The sequence below is a fragment of the Myotis myotis genome, unplaced genomic scaffold (assembly GCF_014108235.1).
Source record: "Myotis myotis isolate mMyoMyo1 unplaced genomic scaffold, mMyoMyo1.p scaffold_m19_p_10, whole genome shotgun sequence".
Taxonomy (NCBI): Eukaryota; Metazoa; Chordata; class Mammalia; order Chiroptera; family Vespertilionidae; genus Myotis; species Myotis myotis.
Window position 1 is genome coordinate 1,127,107 of NW_023416314.1, and position 21,233 is coordinate 1,148,339.

The 21,233-nt window shown below is 45.7% G+C and overlaps 2 protein-coding genes across 4 annotated transcripts in view; both read right to left on the minus strand.

The window, feature by feature from the left end:
• Positions 1-2,694, minus strand: part of UBE4A (ubiquitination factor E4A) — a 58,637-nt gene extending 55,943 nt beyond the window's left edge. For all 3 annotated transcript variants that reach the window (XR_004970268.1, XR_004970269.1, XM_036324140.1), the window contains exon 1: positions 2,601-2,694. The gene's annotated coding sequence lies outside the window, so the exon portion shown is untranslated. The remainder of the gene's footprint in view (positions 1-2,600) is intronic.
• Positions 2,695-10,393: 7,699 nt separating this feature from the next.
• On the minus strand, positions 10,394-19,212 carry CD3G (CD3g molecule). The gene is made up of 6 exons (XM_036324143.1): positions 19,057-19,212; positions 14,634-14,657; positions 13,351-13,572; positions 12,373-12,504; positions 11,206-11,249; positions 10,394-10,824 (listed from the first exon to the last, which is right to left on the minus strand). The coding sequence occupies exons 1-6, from the start codon at positions 19,109-19,111 to the stop codon at positions 10,759-10,761; spliced, it is 543 nt and encodes a 180-aa protein (XP_036180036.1). The 5' UTR covers positions 19,112-19,212; the 3' UTR covers positions 10,394-10,758.
• Between the last annotated feature and the right edge of the window lie 2,021 nt (positions 19,213-21,233).

The following is a 21,233-nucleotide window of genomic DNA, read 5'->3' on the forward strand; positions in this document are numbered from 1 at the left end:
TCGATGTTTCTCTCTCATCGATGTTTCTAACTCTCTATCCCTCTCCCTTCCTCTCTGTAAAAAATCAATAAAATATATATATATTTTTAAAAATGGCCTTATTACCCAAAGCCACATACAGATTTAATGCATTCCCCATCAAAACCCCAATGCCACTTTTAAAAGATAGAGAATAACAAAATCATCAGATTTGTATGGAACACAAAGGACCCCAAATAGCCAAAGTAATCCTGAGAAAAAAAGAACGAAGCTGGAAGTATCACACTACCTGACTTCAAATTATACTACAGAGCTCTAATAAAAACAGCACAGTATTGGCAGAAAACAGACACACAGATCAATGGAACATAATTGAGATATAAAACCACATGTATATGGGCAGATAATTTTCAACTAAGGAGCCAAAAACACACAATAGAGTAAAGAAAACCTCTTCAATAAATGGCGCTGGGAAAACTGGAAAGCCATATGCAAAAGAAAAACTGGATTAGAGTTTGTTTCCATTAATTTTTGCACAAAAATTAATTCAAAATGGATCAAAGACCTAAATATAAGATCTGAAACAATAAATTACATAGAAGAAAGCACAGATACTAAATTTATGGACCTTGGTCATAGAGAACATTTTATGAACTTGACTCCAAAGGCAAAAATAAATGAATGGGGCTATATCAAACTAAAAGCTCTGCCCGCCAAAAAAACCAACAACAAAACAAAGACACAGCCAGCCAAATGGGAGATGGTATTTGCAAACAATAGCTCCAACAAGTTCAATCTCCAAAATATATAAAGAACTCGTAAAACTCAACACCAAACAAACAAACAACTCAATCAAAAAGTGGGCAGAGGACGTGAACATACTCCCCTCTCAAGAAGACATACAAACCAACAGATATGAGAAGATGTTCAAGCTCACTGGCAATGAGGGAAATGCAAATCAAAACCACAGGGAGCTACCACCTCACACCTGTTCGAGTGGCCATTATCAACACGACAAGCAACAACAAGCGCTGGAGAGGCTGTGGGGAAAGGGAACCTCGTTCACTGCTGGTGGAATGTGGACTGGTGCAGCCACTATGCAAAGCAGCCTGGCGATTCCTCAAAAAATTAAGAATTGAGCTACCATATGACCCAGGCATCCCTCTCCTGGGTATATACCTGAACAACTCGAAATCATGTAATCACAAAGATATTTGCACCCCTATGTTCATGGCAGCATTATTCACGGTGGCCAAGACACGGAAGCAGCCACAGTGCCCTGCGATAGAGGACTGGAAAAGACGTGGTCCATGCACGCAGTGGAACAGCCACCAGAAAGGATGAAGTAGCGCCATTTGCAACAGCATGGAGGGACCGTGAGAACATTATGCGAAGTGAAATGTCAGAAAAAGCCAAGAACCATCTGATTTCACTCATGTGTGAGATATAAAACAAATTCGTGAACACAAACAGCAGTGTGGTGACTGCCAGAGGGAAAGGGGTGGGGGTGAAAGGGACGTAATATATGGGATGGAAGATGATTTGACTTTGGGTGGTGGGCACAGTGCAATATACAGATCTTGTCACACAGAAACCCACACCTGAAACCTGTATGATCCTACTAACCAATGTCACCTCAATAAATTAAAAAAGAATCATAAGAAAAAAAGAAACAAAACTAGTACCGCTAATCTCTTAAGGGAGATTATCAGCTTTCAAGGGGGAGGGTACACAAATGTCTTAACATCAGACATTGTATTGCGCTTAAACAAAAATGTCTGGAGCACTTTGTGAAACTGGGGTGATCAAAATCAAGCTCCATTAAACCATAATCTGTAGGTTTCTGTCCTGATGGGTAATACACATCAAACAAAAAGGAATTAAAAAACGTTTTCATTGTTGTATGTTCCACCCTCCCAACACATCAGCACGCTAGAACATCAGGTCAAAAAGCCGACAGCCCTCCTAACCTGGCCCCACGTCCTCGCAGGGGACCCCATGGGAGACCTACAGTCCCCGGCAACGAGCCCGAACACATCCTTGCTCTGGGAGTGAAACTGGTCCCACAGAGAGGGCCCATCAAACGGAAGCGCCCGAGCTGCAGTTCCTCACTCTTAGAAGTGGCTCCGAAACCTGCGCCCGAGGGAGCGCAGTCGAGTGGCGACTGACACTTTGCTTACGAAACGTCACCACTCCCCACGTTTTCAGGTGGTTTGGGCAACAGGACTCCGTCTAATGCTGTCTCCCTGGCATCTGGCTGGCTGCGGTCCACTCCGTATACTGCTATCCCTCCGGGTTCCATAAGGACTTGGCGGCAAGGGAGCCCCACCCACTCGGTGCACGTTCCAGAGAAAGGAAGTCACGGGTAATGCAAGGCCGGCACCCCGGCCTTTCCCAGGGAGGAACGGCCAAGAGTGGGAGCCGTGCCAGAAGCTGGAGCACAGAAGGGTTCCCAAACCAGACAGGGTCCAAGTTCCCGGAGCGGGTCGGTGGTCAGGAGAGCGCAGGGCAGGGAAACGGGAGGAGGCGGGAGTGCAGAGGCCGGAACTGGCGCTCGGCTGGGAGAACACACCCGGTGCAGACCCCACGACTCCCTCCCCGCAAGCGATGTGCTCTCTTACCGGAGCCTGAAGGGCCAGCAGCGACGACACGCGACAATCTCACTAGCCAGAGGGTTCCCACTTCCGACTCAGTCGGGAAACCGGAAATTACGTCACCACTAGGCGCCGGACCTGCGGACGCCGCCTGCGCCGGAAGCAGGGTGTGCCACCACCGCGGGCTCCGGCGCGCAAACACGCCCAGGGCGCAGGCGCCACCTGCCCGGGAGGGGCGGAGCCTGGGAGTGGGGCGGGGCTTGGCAGCGGGGCGGTGAGCCTGGGAGGGGCTGTTTGGGACTCGGTGAAACCGGTGTGTGGCTCGCAGATATGACGTCCGTCCTGATCCCGGAACTGCCGCAATTTCTTTGGGCTTCTGCTTTCTATTTTTCCTACCGGTCTTATTATTTTTTGAAGCTGTTTCTGCTACTCCTCACTAATTATTATTTGCTATGAAGCAACAACAGTAATAACAACGGAAAAATTTGAGCTCGGACTGGTTGTCAAGGCAGTGTGCTAAAATATGCTATCTAAATTAAAAAAAACTATTTCTCAATCCCAGCCCTGGCTGGTGTGACCTGGTTGATTGGAGCGCCCTCCCGTACACCCAGGGTTCTAGGCTCGCAGTGATGGTGAACCTGTGACATGCGTGTCAGAGGTGACACGCGGACTCATTTTTTTGGCTAATTTTTCTTTGTTAAATGGCATTTAAATATCCTATATAATAAAAGGGTGCCTAACCGGTTTGGCTCAGTGGATAGAGCGTCGGCCTGCGAACTGAAGGGTCCCAGGTTCCATTCTGGTCAAGGGCATGTACCTTGGTTGCGGGCACATCCCTAGTGGGGGGCGTGCAGGAGGCAGCTGATCGATTTCTCACATCGATGTTTCTAACTCTCTATCCCTCTCCCTTCTTCTCTGTAAAAAATCAATAAAATATATATTTTTTAAAAAGGGTAATATGCAAATCGACTGAAATTCAGAACTACCAGTCACTATGATGCATACTGACCACCAGGGGGCAGACGCTCAATGCAGCAGCTGCCCCCTGGTGGTCAGTGCACTCCCCCAGGGGGAGCGTCACTCAGCCACAAGCCTAGCTGGTGGCTGGCAAATGCAGTGGCCCACCTCCACAGCAGCGCTAAGGATGCCCAACTGTGGCTTAGGCCATCACTCAGACATCCCTTGAGGGCTCCCAGATTGTGAAAGAGGGCAGGCCAGGCTGATGGCATCACCCCACCCCACCCCCGCAGTGCATGAATGTCATGCACCCAGCCTCTAGTATAAAATAAATATCAAAAATATGTCTTTGTTTTACTATGGTTGCAAATATCAAAAAATTTCTATATGTGACACGGCACCAGAGTTAAGTTAGGGTTTTTCAAAATGCTGACACGACGAGCTCAAAAGGTTCGCCATCACTAGAGTCTAGGGTTTGATTCCTGGTCAGGGCACATAACCAGGTTTGGTTCCATCCCTGGTAGGACGTGTAAGGGAAGCAACTCATATACGTCTCCATTTCTCTTTGTCTCTCTTTCTAGTTCTCTCTCTCTCCCTCTCCTCTCCTGCTGGGGTCCAACCCCAGCAGGTCCAGGGGTCCCCAAAGGTGTGGACGGAGTTGGTGAAGAAGGAATGACATGGAGACAGCGTTCAGTTGATCAGCAGCCTAGCCAGGATCTCTAGCCAGGATCTCCAGCCAAGTTCTGGTCAGGATCTCCAACGAAGTTCTGGTTAGGATCTCCAGCCAGGTTCTGTGTCCATGTTCTCTTGCTAGGTTCTCTAGCCAGGTTCTCCAGGTTCTCCAGCCAGGTTCTGTAGCCATGTTCCCTCGCTAGGTTCTCCAGCCAGGTTCTGTAGCCATGTTCCCTCGCTAGGTTCTCCAGCCACGTTCTGTCACCAGGTTCTAGTCAGGTTCTCTTGCCATGTTCTATCCAGGTTCTGTCTCTAGGTTCTTCAGCCAGGTTCTCTCGCTAGGTTCTGTCTCTAGGTTCTGTCTCTAGGTTCTGTGGCCAGTTTCTGTCCAGGATCTTTTGCCATGTTCTCTCCAGCGAAGTTCTTCTGTCTCTAGGTTCTGTCTCTAGGTTCTGTGGCCAGTTTCTGTCCAGGATCTTTTGCCATGTTCTCTCCAGCGAAGTTCTTCTGTCTCTAGGTTCTGTCTCTAGGTTCTGTGGCCAGTTTCTGTCCAGGATCTTTTGCCATGTTCTCTCCAGCGAAGTTCTTCTGTCTCTAGGTTCTGTGTAAGTTCTGTGTCTAGGTTCTGTGTCTAGGTTCTGTGTCTAGGTTCTGTGTCCTGTTGTCTCGTTACATCTGTATTTATACCAGTTGATTCCAATCCTATCAATCTCTATTCCAAAGGTTAGGGCGTTTCTTATCTCCATTCCAGGGAGTAAAGATTATGTAGCTTAAGCATGATTTTTTCGTAGTTAAAGTGATTAATTACCCGCCTGGCACTTAGTTAAGGGGTTTTATTCCCTCCCTAACTTCAGGGGAAAATTCCTACCTGGGGAAACAACCTTTTTCAGAGAGGTGGCCTTGGTTAAAACACATAGTGCCAAGAAGGTGAGCAAACATATTAAGAACAGTATGCCATATATGCCAGGTCCCTTGAAACAGCAAGGATGGACCAGCTCCCGGCACTCTCCCTCTCCCTTCCTCTCTCTAAAATAAAACAAATAAAAACATATACTCAGGTGAGAATTAAAAAGCATTTTTTAAAAAAAAATATTTTTATTGATTTCAGAGAGGAAGGGAGAGGGAGAGATAGAAACATCAATGATGAGAGAGAATCACTGATCGGTAGCCTCCTGCAGGCCCCCTACTGGGGACCGAGCTGCAACCCAGGCATGTGCTCTTGACCAGAATTGAGCCCCGGGACCCTTCAGTCTGCAGGCTGACGCTCTGTCCACTGAGTCAAACCGGCCAGGGCAGGATTAAAACGTTTCTTAAAGTTATTTTTCAATTTCAGTTGACATACATTATATTAGTTTCAGGTGTACAGCACAGTTCACTTTGGAAAAACTTTAGCAGTTCCTTAAGACGTCAAACATAGAATTACCATGTGATGCAGTAATTCCATTTCTGGGTATATACCCAAAAGAATTGAAAGCAGGGACTCAAACAGATACTTGTACACCACTGTTCATAGTAACGTTATTCATAATAGCCAAAAGGTAGAAACAACCCAAATGTCCATTGGCAGGTGAGTGGATAAACAGAATGTGGTCTATACATACAACTGACTATTTTTCAGCCTTAAAATGCCTGAAATTCTGTTACATGCTACAACATAGGTGGACCTTGAAAACATTAGTGAAAGATACCAGACAAAAAATAACAAATATTGTATGCTTCCATTTACATGTGGTGCCTAGAAAAGACAAATCATAGAGACAGAAAGATAGAGCAGAGAGTACCAGGGTTGGGGGGAGCGGGAGGAAATGGGAGCTATTGTTTAATGGGATATGGAGTTTAGGATAATGAAAAAGTTCTGGAAATGTATAGTGGCAAAGGTTGCACAACATTGTGAATGAACTTAATGCCACTGAATAGTATATTTAAAAATGATTAAAATGGTAAATTCTATGTTATGTATATTTTACACACACACACACACACACACACACACACACACAGTACTATGCAATCTTGGAGTGCCTATCTTGTTCTAGCATTATTCTGGTGCCTAAAGATACAGTACTGAAAATACACAAGTCCCTTTCTTCGTGGAGTTCACAACGTGGTAAGAGTTAGAGTGGTAACATAGCATTTAAAATAGTCAAGGGGATATAAAGCACAGCATAAGGAATATAGTCAATAATCCTATATAATAAAGAGGTAATATGGAAATTGACTGTCATGCCCTCACACAAGATGGCCACATGCATGTGGTCACAAGATGGCCGCCAAAAGATGGCCAGCAAGGGAGGGCAGTTGGGGGCGATCGGCATGGCAAGGGAGCAGTTAGGCGTCAATCAGGCTGGCAGGGGAGTGGTTAGGGGGTGATCAGGCTGGCAGGCAGAAGTGGTTATCTTGCTCTCTCTCTTCTTCTGGCACCCCTATAACAGCCAAACCGGTTAGGGCTCTTTGTCTTTAATCTTTTGCATTTTAATTATGATGTGTCTTGGTGAGGGCCTCTTTGGGTTCATCTTGTTTGGGGCTCTGCACTTTCTGGACTTGTGAGTCTGTTTCTTTCATCAGGTTAGGAAAGTTTTTCATCATTATTTTTTCAAATAGGTTTTAAATTTCTTTCTCTCTTTCCTTCCTGCACTCCCATAATGCCAATGTTGGTACTCTTGAAGTTATCCTAGATCAGCTGTGGGCAAACTACAGCCCGCGGGCCGGATCCAGCCCGTTTGAAATGAATAAAACTAAAAAAAAAAAAAAAAAGACCATACCCTTTTATGTAATGATGTTTACTTTGAATTTATATTAGTTCACACAAACACTCCATCCATTCTTTTGTTCCAGCCCTCCAGTCCAGTTTAAGAACCCACTGTGGCCCTCGAGTCAAAAAGTTTGCCCACCCCTGTCCTAGATGTTGCTTACACTGTCCTCATTTTTTGGCTTTTTTTTCTTTTTGCAGTTCTGATTGGGTGTTTTCTGTTACTTATCTTCCAAATCACTGATTTGATCCTCTTCTCCACATACTCTACTGTTGATTCCCTGTAATGTATTCTTCATTTCAATTCATGTATTTTTCATTTCTGACTGGTTATTTTTTATGTTTTCTCATTCTGTTTTTATGTTTCTCATCTCTTTGTTGAAGTTCTAAGTTCCTCTACTCTTCCCCTAAGTTCATTGAGCATCCTTATAACCAGTGTTTTGAACTTTGCATCTGGTAGATTGCTTGTCTCCATTTTGTTCAGTTGTTTTCCTGGAGTTTTTCTCTGTTCTTTCATTTGGGACATGTTTTTTTGTCTCCACCTTTTGGCAGCCTCCCTGTGCTTGCTCCTGTGTATCAGGTAGAGCTGCTCCATCTCCTGGGCTTGGTACAGTGGCCTTGTGTAGTAGGTGTTCTAGAGGGTCCAGTGGCACAGCCTCCCTGGTCACCTGAGCTGGGTGCTCCAGGTGCACCCTGTGTGGGCTGTGTGCATCCTCCTGTGGTAGTTGAGCCTTAATTGCTGTTGGTATGTTAATGGGAGGGATTTGCCCCTAGGCCTGTGGTCAACAGACTGCGGCTCGGCTCTCGAGCCACATGCAGCTCTTTGGCCCCTTGAGTGTTGCTCTTCCTAAGCCTTAGGAGTACCCTAATTAAGTTAATAACAATGTACCTACCTATATAGTTTAAGTTTAAAAAATTTGGCTCTCAAAGGAAATTTCAATCATTGTACTGTTGATATTTGGCTCTGTTGGCTAATGAGAACTGGCTGGCTGTGTGGACTGGCCACTAGGAGGACTGGCCAGGACCACTGTGGAGGATCTGCTATGCAAGGGCCAACCCCATAGTTCAGGGCTCAGGTACCCGCCAAGTCCACACCTGAGTGTGTTGCTTGTGGAGGTGTTGATTGGTGCTTCAGCGTGCTCTGAGGCTATCCACCAGGTGCGCTAGCTCTGGAGTCACACAGCAAGTGCATGCTAAAGTCAGCCACTACTTTTACCCTCCTGGGGCCTGAGCCACAAAGCCATCAGCAGATGACTGCTATTTATGCTGGGCTTGGAGGTGCCCAGGAGAAGCCAAGCCATGAACCAAGGCCTGCTGTTGCTAGTACGGGGCCCGGGGCTACTTATCAAGAGGTATGGGTCACACTGAGCCAGATGCTGTTCATATGGAAAAGCCACTGGAAAGGGCCTGGGTGGGTCTGAAAGTTGGGTGGGGTTTCAGGGAATCACCAGGGCAGGGAGAACAGAGTAGCCAGGTTGAGGGCGTCTCAGATATGGTGCCTGCCAGCCTGCTCTGTTGGGGGAGGGCTCAGCAAAGGAACAATGGCCTCGGCCAGCACTTCTGTCTGGGAAAAAGCTGACCCTCCAGCCCTGGCCCTGATGTCAGACACTTTAGTCCTCCCCATGTGTCCCTGGGGCCTTTCCAGCTGCTGCCCCACTGTCGGAATTCTGAGCAAGTGAGTCTGTGTAAGTCGGTGCATGGGCCCTTCAGCAGCACTCCATCTCATTCAGCCACAATCCTTGCTAGTTTTTACAGGCAGAAGTTATGGGAAGTTCTCTTCCTGGCACTGGAACTCTGGGCTGGGGGGCCTGGTGTGGGGCCGAGACCCCTCACTCCTCAAGGCGGAGCTCTGTAGCCCATATATCCCTCCCCATTTTTAACTACCACACGTGGGTGTGAGACCAGCCAGTTCTACCTCTCTGCCTCTCCTACCAGACTCTCTGCGTCTTCTTCGTTATATCCTTAGTTATATTACTTCTGTTCAGATAGACTTTAGGTGGTCTGAATGATGGTTGTTCTGTAGTTTTGTTATAATTATGATGTGGTTATAATTTTGATGTGAAACAGTAATTTTAAAGTCTTACCCAAACCTTGTAAACTGTGATGGAAATTTCAGTTAGTTTCAATCTCCTGCTCATACAATGAATGGTGCAATGACTAATGTTGTAAAAATGTCTTTTAAAAAAATAAGTGTATTGAGGTATAATTTGCTATATAATGCATTCATTTTAAGTGACCTCACCTGTTCTTAGTAATTTTTATCAAATTTATCCACTTAAGAATATCTGGATTAAAAAAAATTAGTTGGTTCAGAAAACAAAATAATGCTTGGGCTCTGTTTTCCTGATTGAAACTTCTGATTGATTGATTGATTGGTTGATTGAAAAGCTAATATAGATCAGTGGTTCTTAACTAAGAGTGATTTTGCCCCTAAGGGGACACTTGCAATATCTGGAGATAATTTTGGTTGTCAAAATGGGGGTACTGCTAACCTCTGGTGTCTAGAGGCCAGGGAGGCTGTTAAAAACCCTACAAAGCACAGGTCAGTACTCTCACCATAAGAATTACCTAGACCAAATGTTGTTGTTTTTTTTTAAAATATATTTTATTGATTTTTTACAGAGAGGAAGGGAAAGGGTTAGAGAGTTAGAAACATCAATGAGAAACATCAATCAGCTGCCTCCTGCACACCCCCCACTGGGGATGTGCCCGCAACCAAGGCACATGCCCTTGACCGGAATCGAACCTGGGACCCTTCAGTCCGCAAGCCGACGCTCCATCCACTGAGCCAAACCGGTTAGGGCTAGACCAAATGTTTTTGTCTTTTTAAATCATTATGGTTGAAAGTATTACATATGTCCCCCTCTCCCCCCCATCTATCCCCTCCAAGATCCCCACCCCCTCGCCGCCCACCCCAAGTCCTCACCACCCCACTGTCTGCATCCATGGGCTATGCATTTATGTATACAAGTAGACCAAAATGTTAATAGTGTGGATGTTGAGAAACAGTTATATAGAAATCCTATATAATAAAAAGGTAATATACAAATTGACCATCACACCCTTGCACAAGATGGCCACCCCCATGTGGTCAAAGATGGCTGCCCCATGTGGTCACAAGATGGCCACCACAAGATGGCCAGCAGGGGAGGGCAGTTGCGGGCAATCAGGCCAGCAGGGGAGGGCAGTTGGGGGCGACCGGGCCTGCAGGGGAGGGAGGACAGTTGGGGGCGACTGGGCCGGCAGGGGAGGGCAGTTGGGAGCAATTGGGCCAGCAGGGGAGCAGTTAGGTGTTGATCAGGCTGGCAGGGGAGTGGTTAGGGTGTGATCAGGCTGGCAGGCAGAAGCAGTTAGGGGCAATCAGGCAGGCAGGCAGGCAAGCGGTTGGGAGCCAGCAGTCCCAGATTGTGAGAGGGATGTCTGACTGCCCCTGTGGGATCGGGCATAAACTGGCAGTTGGACATCCCCTGCGGGGTCCCAGATTGGAGAGGGTGCAGGCTGGGCTGAGGGACACCCTCCCCCCAGTGCATGAAATTCATGCACTGGGCCTCTAGTAAGATTAATATTCAGCATTCCTCTTCTGAAAGGATTTAAAGATATACACAGCTTTCATATTTTTTTAGGTCAAGAAAATTTGCACTAGCCCTTGTGTTTTTAGAAATGGGCTTCCACAATCAGCCTGCACCCCACCCCTGGTCTTCACAGCTGCTTAGGGAAAGGAGACAGACTTGGCACAGTGGGAGGGCAGGGAATGCGAAGGCACTGCCTTGGAAGTGGTGTAGGACACAGCTCCTCGGAGTCCTGAGCTCAATTTCTCCTCAGCTGGTTTCCTTGAAGGTGGCTGTATTGGTCATCTTCCCGATCCTTGAGGGGCTAAAAGGACAGCATAGTCATAAGCGCAATTCCCCTATCCTTCATGAATTAGTAAGGTGCAGATGTACTGAGTGCTTTTTATGTGCAAGGCTTTGAAGTGGGTGCTTTGTGATCCTGGGGGCAGAAAGAGGACGAGCAGATGGAGGCTTTTCCTCTCGGTGTCTTCTTTGGTTTTGCTGACTAGATCCTGAGCTCAGCCTCTCTCAATCCTCCTCCTTATTTCATCCTTTCCACCCAGAGGGATAACTGTGCGATCATCTGGCAGGTCCTAAGCAGTTTCTTATCTGTCTAGTATCTTCCAAATAACTTGCCCCCACCCCCATTTCAAAATGTTAAACCACCACTAATTGTAGCAATGTTTGTCATTCCTTATTCCCTTACCTGGTAGAGCTGGTCATTGGACAACAGGGTCTGCTTGTCTGAAGCTGCACAAAAGATAAACAAAACAAAACACACACACACACACACACAGTAGAGAGGATGATAAATCGGGTTATAGTCACACAATGGAATACTAAATAGCAATAAGAATTAGTGAAATACACCTACATACAAGAATATGTATGAGTGGATGCCCAGCTGGTGTGGCTCAGTGGTTGAGCATCAACCTATGAACCAGAAGGTCACGGTTCGATTCTTGGTCAGGGTACATGCCCAGGTTGTGGGCTCCATCCCCATGAAGGGTGTGCAGGAGGCAGCCAATCAATGATTCTCTCTCATCATTAATGTTTCTCTCTCTCTCTCCCTCTCCCTTCCTCTCTGAAGTCAATAAAAACATATATATATGAATATTAGTGGATATCACAAGCACATTATTGAGTAAAAGAAGTCACACACAGTAGTACTTACTGTATGAGTCCATTTACATAAGGCACAAGAACAGACAAAATTAATCAATGTTGTAAGTCTGCATAGTGCTCACTTTTGGGGATAGGGAGAGTCTGCAAGTGACCACAAGGGGGACTTCTAAGATGTTGGTGATATTCTTTCTTAAACCGGGTGCTGGATTCATGGATGTGCTTACTTTATTTTTTATTTATTTATTTATTTATTTTTTAAATATATATTTTATTGATTTTTTACAGAGAGGAAGAGAGAGAGATAGAGAGTTAGAAACATCAATCAGCTGCCTCCTGCACACCCCCTACTGGGGATGTGCCCGCAACCCAGGTACATGCCCTTGACCGGAATCGAACCTGGGACCTTTCAGTCCGCAGGCCGATGCTCTATCCACTGAGCCAAACCGGTTTCGGCAGATGTGCTTACTTTATTAAATCTTATTGAGCTGTTTGCTTGTGATTCATGCCCTTTTCTGTATGTAGGTTTTACTTCAATAAAGAGTTTTCTAAAAACCATAGAGGATGAATCAGGGAGTTGGACCTTGAGACAGGTAAATATGCTGTGAAAACACTAGCGCCCCTTCTGGCCACAGAGAGAGCCTCACCAGCAGGTGCCAACAACGTCGGCGCTTCTCTTGGGGCTATTTTGGTTGGAAGAAAGTTGAGGGCCCCAGGTGGTCTCATATTTCATCTAAAAACATTCTTTTACCTCTTGATTGGCGAACTCCATCCTGCCCAGCAATGAAGTACACCCCAACAGCAAGGAAGAAAATGCTGAAGATCTCGGCGAAGACAAAGCCAGACACAGTGGATGCATTCAGCTCAATGCAGTTCTGACACACTGTGAGGAAAGGAGAGATGAGTCTGCTTCAGGGTGTGAAAGTTGTTTTTCTGGATCTTTCTCTCCTGTCTACCAACAATATGCCTTTGTCTAGCTAAGGCACCAGACTGCTCCCTCTGTGGGCTGTGTGGCAAGGGAATGGCCCGGGAAGATCCTTGGACTAAGAATGCAATGCTTCTTGATGTTCCTCTCTCTTCCCAAAGTCCTGGAGAAGCCCGTGTAGTCTTACCGCTGGGCACTATGTGGAACAGGACAAAGACCAGATGTGCTTCTCTGTGCTCAGTTCCTTCTACATCTTACTGCTGCGCACTGTGTCATCTCTCGTCTCCCCTGCCCACCCTAACTTAGTTTATGCAGATTGCTAACTGCTCCAATCCAGGGGACCCACACAAAGGTAAGCCAGTCTTTGGGGACTGGCTGTGTTTTACCAAGAAGATGGTGGAGCTCTCCCTGGTTTGGCTCAGTGGATAGAGTGTCGACCTGCAGACTGAAGCATCCTGGGTTCAATTCTGGTCAAGGGCCCATGCCTGGGTTGAGAGCTTGGTCCCCAGCAGGGGGCATGTAGGAGGTAGTAGATCAATGATTTTTCTCTCACCATTGCTGTTTCTATCTCTCTCTCCCGCTCCCTTCCTCTCTAAAATCAATAAAAATATATTTTAAGAAAAGAAGCTGGGGGAACTGTCTTGTTATTTTCAAAGAGAGGCAAGCTGAGATGAAGAGAACTGGATGTTTAGCATCCATTTTATCACTCTTCAGTGTCTACTTTTCACTCATTCCGTACAGAAAATCACCAACAGCAAGTACAGCTTAATTTCACAGCAAGCAAACCGAGGGGGGGTCACGTACTTCTATAATACACGTGGAGTGATTGCGAGTTGTTTGTTGATCCTCGACACCAATATGTCCCTTGAGGGTCCTTCAAACTGCTTCCCAGGTTCCATGTTTTTCCATTTGTAGTAACTATTTCCTTCCCATCTTTAAACCACTTGATATCTTTGCCTTCCAAGTTACAAGTCAGAAGTACTGAACCATCTTCTTGATTGTCATCCACTGTTATCAAATGGTTTCCTGAAAAGGGAAAAGCCGTGGTCTGTTAAAGATCTTGCCTCTCCTATCCAAGTACTAAGTGAAATACGCCAGTCAATGAAGGAAAAATACCACATGATCTCACTCATTCGTGGATAATGGAGACCATTATAAACTGTTGAACAATAATAGATACAGAGGCAGAGCAGCCTCAAACAGATTGTCAAACTGTAGCGGGAAGGCCGGGGAGGGGTGGGGGATAGGAGGGAGGGGTGTAAGAGATCACCCAAAGGACTTGTATGCATGATATAAGCATAACCAATGGACATAAGACACTGGGGGGTAGGGGAGGCCAGGGGATTGTCAAGGGCAGGGGAAAAAAGGGACACATATGTAATACCCTATGTAAGACTGTAAGCAATAAAATTAAAAAAATAAGTAAATAAGTGCCGAAACCGGTTTGGCTCAGTGGATAGAGCGTCGGCCTGCGGACTGAAGGGTCCCAGGTTCGATTCCGGTCGGGGGCATGTACCTGGGTTGTGGGCACATCCCCAGTGGGAGATGTGCAGGAGGCAGCTGATCGATGTTTCTCTCTCATCGATGTTTCTGACTCTCTATCTCTCTCCCTTCCTCTCTGTGAAAAATCAATAAAATATATTTAAAAAAAAATAAAAATAAAAATAAAAACTAAAAAAAGTAAAAAAAAAAAAAAAAAAAAGACCTTGCCTCTGACATTCTTTCTACCCCAGGGTAACAGAAGAAGACCGCGTTATCGCAGTCTTCTCAAACATCAATTTGTACATGAAGCACATGGGGATCTAGTTAGAACTTCAGGTTCTAAGTGAGTAGTTCTGGGGAGGGGCTGAGATGCTACAGTTCTCCCAGACGATGTCTATGCAGTTGGTTCATGGGTAACATTTTGAGTAGCGCCTACCTCCTCCAAGAATCAGACAATTAATTGCTGGTCATGACTGGCCACTGATTTGGTTGACAATGGAGAAGTTTGTTACTCATCACTATGTCATCTAGAGCTACTGTTTTAGGAAGGCATATTTCCATGAATTTCCTCAGAGTTTCAGCAGAGAAAGAAGCCATTTCCTTACCTTTTTTCGACTGGGCAATTGTACCTGTAGGGACAGAAGAGAGACAGAGGATCAGCTGGGCATGGAGTTATTCAGATGCCCTGTGGTGTCATTTAGGTGGTCATTGCGGCCAAAATGAAGAGAGATGCTAGTCTACAGGAGTAACATATCTATACCTATGTCCCGGGGTTGTTAACCCGAGCCACCAAACTGAATCCCGGGTGTTGTGTAATGAAGAATTTATCAGGTCACTGTCATGAATTCCTGGGGAGAGTTTCTAAGCCCTTGGAATTTAAGGAGTGCCTTTGTTATTCTTGGTGTGCCCTTGGGCAATAGGTGAGTTTACCACTTTATGAATGAGATGATTCAGGAAAGGGTTGGTCAAGACCAAGGAGGTGATTTGAGAATTGGAACTTTGAGCTCTAGGAGGGGAGGGGCACTGGAGATTGAGTTTAGTCCCTGGCCAATTATTTAATTATTCATGCCCGCGTAATGAAACCCCAAGAAAAACTCAGTGGCGCTTCCTGGTTGAACACATCAATGTGCCAGGAGGGGGATGTCTCCTGATTTCCCAGGAGAGGCACGGAGGCTCTGTGCTCAGGAACCTCCCGGATCCCATCCTATGTGTCTCTTCATGTAGCTGGTCCTGATCTCATTTTTTAGAATAAAACTGTAATAGTGAGTATAGTGTTTTTCTGAGTTCTATGAACTGTTACAGCAAATTGATAAACCTGAGGGGGTGGGGGGAACCCAGTTTGCCAGAAGTGTGGGTGTCCTGGAGACCCCTGAACTTGTGCTTGTCATTTAAAGTGAGGGAAGTCTTTCCCTAGCCAGCTTGGCTCAGTGGATAGCGTGTCGGCCTGCAGACCAAAGGGTCCCGGGTTCGATTCCGGTCAAGGGCACGTATGTTGGTTACAGGCTACTGCCCAGCCCAGGCTCAGGGCCCGTGTAGGAGGCAACCAATTATATGTTTCTCTCACATCAGTGTTTCTGATTTTCCCTCTCTCTTCCACTCTGTCTAAAAATCAATGAAAAAACATCCTCGGATGGGGATTAACAACAACAAAACAAACAAACAAACAAAAAATAAAGTGAGGGCAGTCTTGTTGGTGACTGCTCTTAACTCCTGGGGCTTGATGCTCACTCTTAGCATCAGAGTTGTATTGCAGCATATGGAAGGGTGTCGTCTGCACAGGCTGGAGCACAGTCCCTTCAGCAGCTGAGGTCCTGGCAAGGCGTGAGTGTGCACGAGCTAAAGCCTTTCAGAGCGGAGTGACTGCCAAACCCTTCAGTTTTGACGACTTGTTTCTTGTAGAAACCCTGGATGTCCTATGGGAGTTAGCTGTCTCAAAGTCTAGACTCGTAGAGTGGTATGGTAGGGCTACGACAGAGAGCTAGCACGGGAGTTCAATCCAATTGGATTCGATACACACATTTACTGGGCACTATTGTGTTCCTGTCATGAGTAAGCAGTGAGAACGAAAAGGGTGTGGATATGAAGAACTAGATGCTGCTTCCGAAGAGTTTACAATGAAGGGGGAAAAAAATAAGCACATATGTAATTAATGTAATAAAACATAAGTTATCATTTAGTATTTATAAGAATACATGTGAAAGGGGATAGAATCTATTGATTTTGCCCAACGGTGAGTGACAGGAAAGCTTAACAGAGAGGAATTCACGAGACAGAGAAAGGCATTCTGGAAAGAAAGGATAGCTAAGTAAGATACAGGCCTGGAAAGGACAAGAGAGGTAGTATGGCTGGAAGGAAATAATGGGGCATGACTAGAAGTATGATGGCCTGGGTGCCATGGCTCAGTTCATAGGAGTGTCAACCTATGAACCAGGAGGTCACAGTTTGATTCCCGGTGAGGGCACAGGCCCGGGTTGTGGGCTCTATCCCCAGTAGGAGATGTGTAGGAGGCAGCCAATCAATGATTCTCTCGCATCATTGATGTTTCTATCCCTCGCTTCCTTTCCCTTCCTCTCTGAAATCAATAAAAATATAATTAAAAAAGAAGAAATAAAAGAAATAACAAAGTATGATGGAAGTAGTTGAAAGGAGTCAACTGTCTTAGGATGTGACACAAGGCTGAACTCTTCGTGACTGGCACCCAGCACAGTGCCGGGGACATAATAAGAGCTTTATATTTCTTGAATAGATGCATAGGTGAATAAATGAGAACAAATTTAAAAATCAAGACAAACAGTTAAGCAAGATTTCTCACTAGTTCTTCTCCCCAACCGCCTGCTCACTATGGGAGGGACAAAGAGGCCCCTTATTTTAACTCAGGTTCCATAGGAAAGAGGGTCTAACTGACTGCTAGCATCCTTTAATTTTGCTTATCTGAACCCTGCTTCCTTTTGGGACATGAGAGCTCATGTAGTCAAGTTTCCTGGGTTGAGTGCTGAGAGAATGAGCCCTGTGGGAGCAAGAATTGTCGGAGTTCACGCAGCCCACTGGGGGTGGGCGCGGGCTTCTGTTGCCCAGCCTGGTGCTCCTTCTGCCTCATGCGGGCTCTATGCATGGCCCTTCCACCTGTGTCATCCTGCACTCCCTTCAGAATAATTATACACTCGCTGTCCCCTTCATGACCCACTCAGTCACCAGCAGGTGGCATTGTCTCCCTCTCATTTTGAGAACATAAACGCTGCCATGGCCCTTCCTCCTGCAGCTTTCTTCTGCAAGCCTACCTGTGGCTGAAGCCATCTGCACTTCCTCCCTTCTAGTCTAGAGGGTGAGGTTGCCTTTCCCTCTGTGCCATTGACCCCACTCTTGATCCATCCTTTCAACATCAACTCCAGGATCTCTATTCACTATCTTCTCCTTCAGCCTAGAAACATGCTTAAATTTCTTTCACACTCAAAAAATTTATTCTTAGACTCTGTTTCCCCCCTATTTACCACTCAAACTATCCTTTCTTTTCTTCCAAACTTCTTTGAAGAATAGTCTATGGCCAGTGGTCGGCAAACTGCGGCTCTCAAGCCACATGTGGCTCTTTGGCCCCTTGAGTGTGGCTCTTCCTAAGCCTTAGGAGTACCCTAATTAAGTTAATAACAATGTACCTACCTATATAGTTTAAGTTTAAAAAATTTGGCTCTCAAAGAAATTTCAATTGTTGTACTGTTGATATTTGGCTCTGTTGACGAATGAGTTTGCCGACCACTGGTCTATGCTTTCTTATCTTTATTATCTGCCCTTCCCCTTCAACTCATTTCCATTTGACTTCTACTCAGACTACCCCAAGGAAATGGTTCTCAATTATCCATGACCTTTATTTTGCCAAATCCCACAAACTTAAACTTATAAATATATTCTTATATTAGTGGATCACTCTTTAAAATTTCATACTGTCAGTGACTTTCTCCTTTGGAAACTTTCTACTTCTTCGGTTTCCATAGTATTGGAATCATCTGATTATTCCAGCTCTTTGATCATTCCCTTATCTCTTTCCAGAGATACTTTTTCTCTAACTGCCCCTTAAAGGTTGGTATCCTCACAGTTCTATCCTCAGCCCCCTCATCCTCACATTTAACATAGTACCTGTGTGATTCCAACAACTTTCCCGGTGTTAGCTGCCCATCGTGTGGAGAGCCATCCCCAGTCCATAACGTAGGCATTGGCTCGGTCCACCCACTTCCCAGTGGATATTTACAACTGAACATTCATACAGCCATCTTTTATTGTACCGAACATTCAATCTGGAAACACTGAAACTTATTCATATAATTAGTTTATGAGTTCTTTAGGCAGAATGAATTTTTTTTTTTTTTTTTTTTTTTTTTTTTTACAGAGAAGAAGTCCCTATAGGGGAGGAAGGGAGAGAAAGAGAAGAAGAGATTGATCAGTTGCCTCTGGCATGCGACCCAACTGGGGACTGAACTCCACAACCTAGGTATGTGCCCTGACTAGGAATTGAATCCACCACCTTTTGGTGTATGGGATGATGCTCTAAGCAACTGAGCCACGCCAGCCAGGGCAGGACAGAAGGTTTTCATTTATCTTTATATCTTCCTGGTCTCTTACATAATAGGACCCCCCCCCCCCCTCCTGGTTGACCAGTTGATGGACTGACCAACTGAGTGGGTGCTTTACAGGTTTACTCCTCACCCAGCTGATTTAAAAACACATACCTTTTCTTTTCAGGTTCCTGGCCTGTGCCCTTTTCGGCTACATTCAAACCTAAGATGGTGACATCCGGGTTTTCTCTCTAGGCAGCTAAGTTCTCTGATTTGATCCCTCAGGAGATGAGGACCCACCTCTCTCATGGGACACTGCTTCCTCTAACAGAGAATAGTAAGAGGCTTTATTTTTACTCTGCTTTCTCTGAACTCCAAGGTGATAGCCGAGGCTGGCTCAAGGTCATGGATCCCAATATTCTTGTCCCATGGTGGTGGCCTTGAGTCTCTCTCCAGGCTGCCAGGCCCCCTAAGCCGCCCTTACCTTGAAGAAGAGAGATTGCCAGGATGAGGCCGGCCAGACGCTTCCCCTGCTCCATGTCGGTCTCTGTCCTTCTCCCGCAGAAGCACTGAGCAACCGCTAGCAGCCAGCCAGCCTGCGCAGTACTCGCCTGGCTCCACCCAGTACCCTTCAGGCTGGGGCCCCTGCGAGAAGGCAGGAACCCAGAGCCTCCGCCCTCAGCTTCAAGTGTGGTCAGCTGGGGCTCGGCAGGCTACAGGTGCAGCTGTCCTTACTCTTCCGTTAAGGAGTCAAGGGTGGGAGGTGGCGTGGAGGGAGAGAGAGCTGGATTTCCATCGCAGAGACTCTGGCTTGCACAGAGAACAAACAGCCTTGGATGCTGGGTAGTCAATGGCCTGGGCCTGTTTCTTCACGAGGGAAATAACATTGCTGACACCATTTGTTGCCGGTATCTTAGCCAGTTGTTGCTTGTTGCTAGTTGTTGCTGGAACTAACGAATAAAGGTGGGAACTCTTGGGTGCTCAGGGCTGGAGCTCTGACAAGAGAGCCACTTCACTCCGGGTCCTCATACAAGAATGTTTTACTGTCCTTTTGAGATGAGATCATCAAAGAGGTATCTGCTTGGAAGGAAACAGGACAATTCCAACAAGACAGCCAAGCATTGCCAAGGACAGGGACTGAGCTGAGTTTCCGAGATCTTAGGCCCTATCTCTCCCAGCCAGTCAGCCAGCGAGTCAATAAAAATGAATGGAACTCTTATCATGTGTTAGGCACAAGCCAGGTGTTGGAAACACAGAAACAAGTGAGATATACATGATCTCTGCCCTCAGGTAAATTATAGTTTAACTACGTCAGTGTGGTTTCAGAATCCCACAGGCCACGGGGCGAGGGTGGGAGTGGGAAGGGGAGTACATTTGTCTCTTGGGAAGGCTCAACTCTGCCTGCAAGTCAATCATATTGTTATTAATAACTATTTCTCACTGAACACATATGATGTGTCTAGTATCATGCAAACATCATGTTCAAATCCTTATCACAAATGAAGAATACATCAGGGCGCATCAACAGCAGATTAGAGGAAATAGATGATTGAGTAAATGATTTGGAAGACAAGGTGGCAGAGCCCGGCTGATATGTCTTAGTTGGTTGAGCATCATCCCATGTATCAAGAGGTCCCTGGTTTGATTCAGGGCACATGTCCAAGTTGATGGTTCGATCCCTAGTAGGGAGCATGCAGGAGGAAGCCAGTTCATGTTTCTCTCTCATCGATGCTTCTGTCTCTTTCCCGCTCCCTTCCTCTCTCTAAAAAAAATAAAAATAAAAATAAATAAAAACTTATTAAAATAAAAAAGGCAGTGGAAAACACCCAATCAGAACAGTAAAAAGAAGAAGAAAAAAAAGGAAATAGTTTAAAGGACCTCTGGGACAACATAAAGTGTAACAACATTCACATCATAGGGGTAGCAGAAGGAGAGAAAGAGCAAGGGATTAAAAATCTATTTAAGAAATAATGATGGCCTAGCCTGTTTGCTCAGTGGTTAGAACATTGGCGCCCACACTGAAGGTCACGGGTTCAATTCTGGTCAAGAGCACCTACCTCGTTTGCCGGCCTGATCCCCGGCCTTAGTTGGGGCCTATGCAGGAGGCAATCAATCGATGTGTCTCTTTCACATCGATGTTTCTCTCTCTCTGCCTCTCCCACTTCCTTCCACTCTCTCTAAAAATCAATGGAAAAAATATCCTCAGATGAACATTAACAAAAAACAAAACAAAACAAAAAGAAATAATGATGAAAAACTTTCCAGATAAGAAAAAGCTAAATAAGTTTACTACCACTAACTAGTTCCACAAGAAATGTTAAAGCGTCTTCTTTAAAAAGAAGTAGGAAAAATTAAAAAATATGAATAAGAAAATATTGCAAAGAAAAAATGTCTCACTGACAGAGACAAACACATAATACAGTCAGTAGATCGACCAACACTAATGCTAGTACAAAGATTAAAAGGCAGAAATGGAAGATCAACCTTGGCTGGTTTGGCTCAGTGAATAGAGTGTTGGCCTGAGATCTGTAGGTCCCTGGTTTGATTTCGGTCAAGGGCACATGCCCAAGTTGTGGGGTCGATCCCCAGTAGGGGGCATGCAGGAGGCAGCCGATCAATGATTCTCTCTCATCATTGATGTTTTTATCTTTCTCTCTCCCT

Excerpts from the sequence above, each read along its gene's own strand:
- CD3G (XM_036324143.1), bottom strand. The coding sequence starts at position 19,111 with ATGGAGCAGGGGAAGCGTCTGGCCGGCCTCATCCTGGCAATCTCTCTT. Across the intron at positions 14,658-19,056 it reads GGCAATCTCTCTTCTTCAAG|GTACAATTGCCCAGTCGAAA; the intron begins GTAAGGGCGGCT and ends CTGTCCCTACAG. Across the intron at positions 12,505-13,350 it reads ACTCCACGTGTATTATAGAA|TGTGTCAGAACTGCATTGAG; the intron begins GTACGTGACCCC and ends CTTTCCTCACAG.